Consider the following 7,605-nt stretch of genomic DNA (forward strand, 5'->3'; position numbering starts at 1 on the left):
GAGACAGAGACAGAGTCAGAGAGACAGAGAAGTAATAGGTGAGTATATATGTATGTGTGTGTGTGACATATGGAGTGTGTGTGCATATATGATGGATGGCTATGTGTATGTGTCTGTCTGGTGTGTAGGGAGGTGAGTATGTGTAAAGTATGTCTGCCCGGTGTGTGTTGTGTGTGTACACACGAACATGCTGATTTCTGTGAATTGGTTGATACTGTGGGCAATGCCAGGCTACACCACCATGGTCACTGGCCGCTTTGCGATTCTAAACTTCGATTTCAGGAGAAGGCTCCATTCACAACTTTTAACTCCTAAAATCGGCACAGGAAGACAATGCGTACTATTTTGCTGGAGGGATGGGATAAAATATCAGCCAAGGGAATTATCTGATCCTAGTCTGGCTGTCTTTACTGACATAGTCTGCAAACTGGCCCAGCCTGTGCTCTTTTCAGTGCTGACCCCACACCACGCATGTAAAGCTCTTCCACATAGGTCATCCTCACCGAGATTCTCTGCTGCTAGAACTGCCCCCAGCTACTCAATCTTCCATGCGTCTTCCTGCCTCCTCCTTCAAGAACCCAGGGTGACACACCTTGCCACCATGCACCTGGTGCAGATGCTTGGAGAAAGGCTGTGGTGTGCCCTCCCGTGGATAAGCTCAGCAACACAGACAAGGTGAGCACCTCGATGCTAACTTTGCAGTCATTAGGACCCTGGAGCCATTCACAGACACTGGAAGCTGCTGTTCTAGTGAAACTTTGATGAACACAGTGCTCCTGACTAGTCAGTGAGTCTGGTTCCCTTCTTAGAGCAAGCACTTCTGGAGTTGTCCATCAGGAGACCAAAGAAGGGACTCACAACCCACAGCCACACACCAGCTTCTTCCGTCCTCTCCAGGTCAAGCCATCATTTTCTATTAACCTTTTCCAACACATGAAGATGAAAGGGGAAACTATACAATCCTTACATCATTACCATCAACATCGTTACCACCGTGCGGCCCACCTGGACCTCAAGACTGTTAAGCCTATTGACTGCTTAGCTGGCTGTTAGTCCATTACTCCTTGCCAGCTTTGGCTCTTGCATTGGTGGCCCATGGACGTTGACCAACCTTCATGGGGCTCCACCAACTGACAAGTCACAGTACTGTGCAATGTGCCAGCTCTGGGGACATAAGTAAGCAAAAGAGAAATTATAACTGTATGCAAATTACAAATATAAAGAGAAAGTATTATCAAAGGTGAATGGGGCAGCCACCCAGTAGAATCTACACATTGGTTAAATGAAAGAATTCTGTCTCTGCTGGATAGTTTACCTGGATTCATGTATGAGTTTCTTGCATCCACATATTAGAGAACAATATAGATGATCCATCCATATTAATCATTCCAAACTCTTCAGGGGAAGAAAGGGAGAGAGAAATTTGGCATTGCCATATTTGTAAACTTCTGTCCTGGAAAGCTTCCAGCCAATGAGAGATACCTTTGAAGTTTGTCCTTATGATACCTTCCATTAGGTGACAAACACAGAGAGGGGACCCTGGGGTCCTCTTTGAGATCGATTTGCAAAGCTGGATAAGACTCAGGAAGAGAGAGAACACCAAGGGGGCAGAAAGACCAAGCCCAGCATGGCTGCAGGAAGAGGCAAACATGGACAAAGTGAACCTCCTCTCTCCACCGTTACTTCAAGTGGGTTGTCCTCATTTTTCAGTGCTAATAAAATCCTTCCCAAGGTTTGCTTTCTAGCAGCTAATAAAAACCTTAAAGAAACAAGGCCAAGTATAGTGAAGGACACTTATAATCCCAGAGCTCTGAGAGCAGAGGCAGGAGAATTGCAGCAAGTTCATCAAGGCTTGCCTGGTCTACACAGCAAGTTCCGGGCCAGCCAACGAAACACAGCAAGACCTCCTCCCAAAACACCACACAAACATTAAAGAAAACCTTTAAGGAACACATCTTTGTAGAGGAGTGGAAACTCGGCATTATACTTCCAATAAAAAGTAAAATGTTGCATTTCCTTGAACATAAAAACCAATGCGTAGCAAAGAAGACAAGCAGAAGCCAGTTATGGGGGGTGGATTTTAATTCTTAATTGTCTTGTGATCATTTTCTGATCATCCCTTTTCTCACAATATTCATTATAACTACTTTCCAAGGAAGCCCACTCATTCTGTATTAATAGTGTCTTTCTAATGAGCAATAAATGAGGGATGGCCTTTTTTTAATTGCCCCAGAGTGAGTCCTCCCTTTAGTTATAATGTGCTGCCTGAAGCCTGCTGCTTAGGGGCTCCTCCTGCTTCTAAGGGCTTGGGAGCGCCTCTCAACAGCTTCCTTGCTGGAATAAAAAGGAGACACTCACAGCACCTCAGCTGCACACAATTAATCCCCTGCCAGGATGCTGTTGGTTGAATGATTCAGCAGCCTTTCAAAGGGCCTGACTAATCTTCATGCACAGCCAACATGTGCCACTGCGAAGTTAATGCAACATGCAACGTCAAGAAATTAACCAGATTTATTCTTGTGGGGGGTGGGGAAAGCGTGCGAGCCAACAGAGGAAGGCAGAGAGGAACAAGGCCGCCCAGCAGGGGCAGGAACTCTGTCTTGAGGACATGGGAATGACCTCCCAAGGCCAGGCAAGCCCTTGAGATTCACATGAGCCTAGGCCCTTGTCACTTTGGAAGTCCTTACTGAGGGAAAGCAGATCTGGGATGAAGGAAGTTTGGGGAACAGTACTAACCAGGTTTTGTTCCTGGTGCAGAAGCTCTCAGAACTGTTGCTGTTGCGTCTTTTATTTGGTTTCCTCTCATAGGAACATCCTAGAGAAGAGTGAATTTGTCAAAACTATGAAATTACCCTTGTTGGATTGCTCTTAAAGACATTGGTGGATTGTACCAGTTTCTGGTTGGCTGAATGTTGTTCAGCAGTATTCCCCATACCCCCGTGTCCTTTCTTTGACCCAGGATCCAATCCAAGGTTGTAATCCATTTAGTCAAAAGGATTTTTGATAATTTCCTTTTTAAAATCATTGTAGATTTACAGAAAACTGCAAAAGCAAAAAGCACACAGTGCCCCTCTGTACCTGCCACACAGTTTCCTCCGTCATTCTGTCCTGTATACCTCTGCCTTGGCAAAGCCGTGAAGCTGATGATGTCTGCACGACACAGTGTGTAGTTGGTGTTGTTATGCCCATGCATCTTCCAGTGAGACACAATCTTAAACCCCATTTCACCTCAGAAGCAAGAGGCTCAAATGGTTTCCCAGGAGGACATTAGCACACACCAGTGGGCCGGGAGATGACTCAGGACCTCAAGCATACTTCTGAGAGAAACAGATGTCCTCTGGGAACATGTACCCCCAACAGACTGAGGGTAGTGGACCTGTGACTTGGACTTGCAATGATATAAACCCAGACCATTAGATATCGTGGTGGCTGCCATCTGACCCTTCCTTCCCATCATAGGCTTCCTATCGGTGCTCAGCTCTTTTCCTCAGAGTGTGTGCCTTACATGAACAGGAAACACAGGAGCCACAGTGAACTGGCCAGTAACACGGCAGCATGCCCCAGCCCTGACCACCTGAAACCAGGCAATGTACACACAGCACAGCAGTACAGAAACTCAGGCTGCCGTGCTGGCCCAGAGGCCCACATCAGCATGGCCTAGGATGGTGTTTCTCAATCTAGGGCCTCAAATGGCCCTTCCACAGGGGTTGCCTAAGACCATCAGAAAACACAGATATTTACATTGTGATTCATAACAACAGCAAAATTACAGTTATGAAATAGAAGCAAAAATAATTTTATGGCTGGGGATCACCACAACGTGAGGAGCTGTACTTAAGAGTCCCAGCATTAGGCAGGTTGAGAACCACTGCCCTAGAACATCTGTGGGGAGTTGGGAGGGCGCTTGCTTTTCTCACAGCCTCTTTGATGTGGCTGCTTCGATCCTGAGTTTGATAGATTCTGAAAGATTCTGAAAACAATATCTTTTATGTGCAAAACAGATATGCTCAGCTCACCCCAGCCCTGCCTCTCCTATGGCCAGAACACCGTCTTTTAAACTCATATACTAGCCCTGAGCCGCCATGCCCAAGACCATGGATGACAGGGTGAGCGCAACTGGAAAGCTTTTTTAAGCCGGGTGGGTTTACATTTTGGCAAGACTGTTTCAATGCTGTGTCTGGGGCTCACAGGCCCCAGATCGATGGCATCACGATTCCTGCGTTCTTCAAGCTTCACAGTAGATGGGCTAGATAGATTATGAGATGACACGCATTAGCTCTACTCCAGTGAGCTTGAAGCATGTGTCCCCAGCTTGCAAAGATTATGGGAGGGAATCCGCAGCTGAGGTTAGTCACAAAGCTCTTGACGAGGACTGAGAGTTCAGGCAATGCTCCCAGAATTGTTTTCATCCCTGTGAGTGGACTTGGAAGTCAACCAGCAGCCTGATCTCAGTAATAATGAGCTATAAGGAGCCTGTCCTAGCACCCCAAGAGAAGCAGGGCTGTGGGGGGAAAAATATACAAATTCTGGTGAGCAATCCATGGGTTGTCCCCCTTTCAAAAAGAAACTGCCCTGCACAGTACTGACAGAAAACAAAGGCTGTGCCTATCTTCCCGCTCAAGTTGGATGGTTAAAACATGGGGAGAGGAGAGGGAAAGAAAGAGACAGAGAGGACATTCTAGACTAAAGACAGAGACCTGGGTGAACAAAGAGAAGAGAAAACAGTTGGCACATTCAGTCAAGCTGAGGGTCTGGAGAACAGTATGTATATGTATATGGGAGGTGGGAGGGGAAGAGAGACACACTCGGTGAGGAGGCTTACAGCAATGGTGTGCGAGGGTCATCATGGGAACTCTGAAGATCCAGGAGCCTCCATCACTGTCGGCTTCATCATTCCCGTCCATCCGTCCACCAGCAGTTTAGAAAACCCATTAGCAACCATGACACCGGGGACAAGCAAAGCACGAGGAGGCCCCTGCATTGGTGCAGAGGGTGAGCACAAGCAGAGGTAAAGACAAAGAAGGAAGGGTTGTATGGGATGAGCAGGTGAACATGAATCCCTGGACATTTTGTGTTGAGGTTAGGAGTGAGGTAACCTCCTCTCTGGTCTGCTTAGCTGGAGCTCACACTTGCCAGGGAAGGGGCTCAGTAGGAGGGGAGGTGGGCAGCCATCTTGTAACAGCATGCTTGGTCTCAGCTGGTCCCCATTCCATAGCAGTCTACCCCTAAGGGTTATCACATCTCAATCTTCTTGAGGCATCCGGTAACTAGCCTGGAAAAGGTCACCACGTGACCCCCTCAGGCCATGACTCTGCCCTCTCTAGCCCTGCCTCTGCAGGTGGAAGAGACATCAAAAGAAATGCCTCAGAGCCACTGAAACTAGTTCTGCAGACACCCCTCAATGAGCTCAGAACTTAACCCCCTACCCTGCTGTCAGAGAACACTCATCCTTCAGCCCAGCCATCTGAACCATCCCAAGCCAGCAGCTCTGGGGCAGCTGGAGAGAAGCTGATCAGAGCCTTCCTCTCAGCTGGAAGGATGCGCTGTTCATCAACCCCATGTGTTTCCTAGAGGCCACATTTGGACCTCTTCCCCTACTGCCCACTACCATCAGCACCACCCACCTGTAGACAAGTGTCTCGGAATCAGCGGGAGATTGTAAAAGGAATAAAAGACATCCTCCGCTCCAGAAAATGCATCATCTAGCTGGGAGAAGCAGAACATTCGCAGATGGGCAAAACAGCTTCAAAACACATTGACAGAGACACTGCGGAAAGCCTCCGAGGGAGAAGCCACCCCCTGAGTGGGAAGGCGCAGGCCCCCTTTACACAGAGCACATAGTGCGAGGCCACCCTCTCCAGCTTAAGCACTTGTTTTTTGCTTAGAGGCCACCCCACTCTAGAAAGGGTTTGCAGAAAACGATGAGAATTTCGCTATGGAAATAAAACCAGAAATAGGTGACAAGAGGCTTTGCTGGCCTCAGTGGTTCTTGTCTCTAGGTGTCCCAACAAGCTTGGTGGTGTGTGGTTTCACATTTGTTAACAGGACAAAATGCAAATCTTCATGAAGACCCTGACTGGCAAGACCATCACCCTGAAGGTGGAGCCCAGTGACACCATTGAGAACGTCAAGGCCAAGATCCAGGATAAAGAGGGCATCCCCCCTGACCAGCAGCGACTCATCTTTGCTGGCAAGCAGCTGGAAGATGGCCGCACTCTCTTTAATTACAACATCCAGAAAGAGTCCACCCTGCACCTGGTCCTCCGTCTCAGGGGTGGCTGTTAATTCTTCAGTCTGCATTCCCAGTGGGCAATGGTGGCATTACTCTGCACTGTGGCCATTTGTCCCACTCAAAGTTTAGAAAATACAAGTTTCAGTAATAGCTGAACCTCCGTTCCAAATGTTAATAAAGGTTTTGGTGCATGGTATTGTAAGAAAAAAAAAACTAGAAATAAAATAGGACCAGACTAAGGGAAATAACACAGAAATGCCAAATGTAAGTTATCTCGTGTTTTATAGATCTTGGATTTTCTTTTGCTTAGTGAAATCAAGACAGATTTGGTATGTAGCTGTCATCATCAATACTGGGGCATTGGAGGGGCAATGAACTCTAAAACCTTGCTTAATCAAATCTTATTCTTGGGACATCAGCATCTTCATGAAGGGGATAATGATAGAGAGTGTTCAAACCAACTCCGGGTCTACTAAGTGAGAGTCTACATTTTAAGAGGAGCCTGAGGGGTTCACAGAGGTGACTCAGTGGCTAAGAGCAGGTGTCATCCTTCCAGAGCATTGGAGTCAGAGGACCTGAGTGTGGGGGGAAGGGGGAATGCTCATATCACTTGAACCTACAGCTCCAGGGGATCTGACTCCCTCTTCTGACCTCCAACACCAGCACACATGCAGCATACACTCATATGAAGCATACACATATACACATAGACAAAAATAATGCTTATTTAAAACCCCATTCTAAAGGCTCCTTCCATCTGAAATTGCCAACAGGGGATCTTGAGGAATAAGAGGCTATTCGCGGGGATTTTTACAATCAACTAGTGATAGTTTCTCATAGCAACTTTTAAAATAATGAAGGCCATGGCATAACAGCCTCAGAAGTGGGGGATCATGGACACAGCACCAAAAGGATGATTCATAAAAGAAAAAAAATAGGTAAATTGAACTTCATCAAAATTTAAAATGTTTACTTCATGAAAAGCCTTGCTTGAAAAGTAAGAGAAACTGGAGTTTGGGAGAAAACATTTGCAAACAATATATTCAAGTCAATTCTCTAGCTGCTCTGAGCTATAACTCAATAGCAGGGTGCTTACCTAATAAAGGCGAGGTCCTAGATTTGATTCCTAGCAACTCTCTCACACACACACCTTGGAATATATTCAACAAAAGATGAATAGTATCTAGAATACATAAGCCATGGCCAGGCATGGTAGTATAAACCATTGATTACAGTACTCTAGGCAAAGGTAGACAGGCTCTGTGAGCTGGAGGCTGCCCTGGTCTGGGACAGCTGGGGTTACACAGTGAGGAAGGCTGTTAAGAAAGAAAGAGAGGAAGGAAGGAAGGAAGGAAGGAAGGAAGGAAGGAAGG

The 7,605-nt window shown here is 46.8% G+C and overlaps 1 protein-coding gene across 1 annotated transcript; it reads left to right on the top strand.

The window, feature by feature from the left end:
* Nucleotides 1-6,051: 6,051 nt before the first annotated feature.
* LOC101978981 (ubiquitin-like) lies at nt 6,052-6,300 on the top strand. Its single transcript, XM_005349871.3, has one exon. The coding sequence runs from the start codon at nt 6,052-6,054 to the stop codon at nt 6,283-6,285; it is 234 nt and encodes a 77-aa protein (XP_005349928.1). The 3' UTR covers nt 6,286-6,300.
* The last annotated feature ends 1,305 nt before the right edge of the window (nt 6,301-7,605 follow it).

This window comes from Microtus ochrogaster, chromosome 7, assembly GCF_000317375.1.
Source record: "Microtus ochrogaster isolate Prairie Vole_2 chromosome 7, MicOch1.0, whole genome shotgun sequence".
In the NCBI taxonomy this organism is placed as follows: domain Eukaryota; kingdom Metazoa; phylum Chordata; class Mammalia; order Rodentia; family Cricetidae; genus Microtus; species Microtus ochrogaster.

What these genes read in the sequence shown, in the direction of transcription:
- LOC101978981 (XM_005349871.3), top strand. Translation starts at nt 6,052, where the DNA reads ATGCAAATCTTCATGAAGACCCTGACTGGCAAGACCATCACCCTGAAG.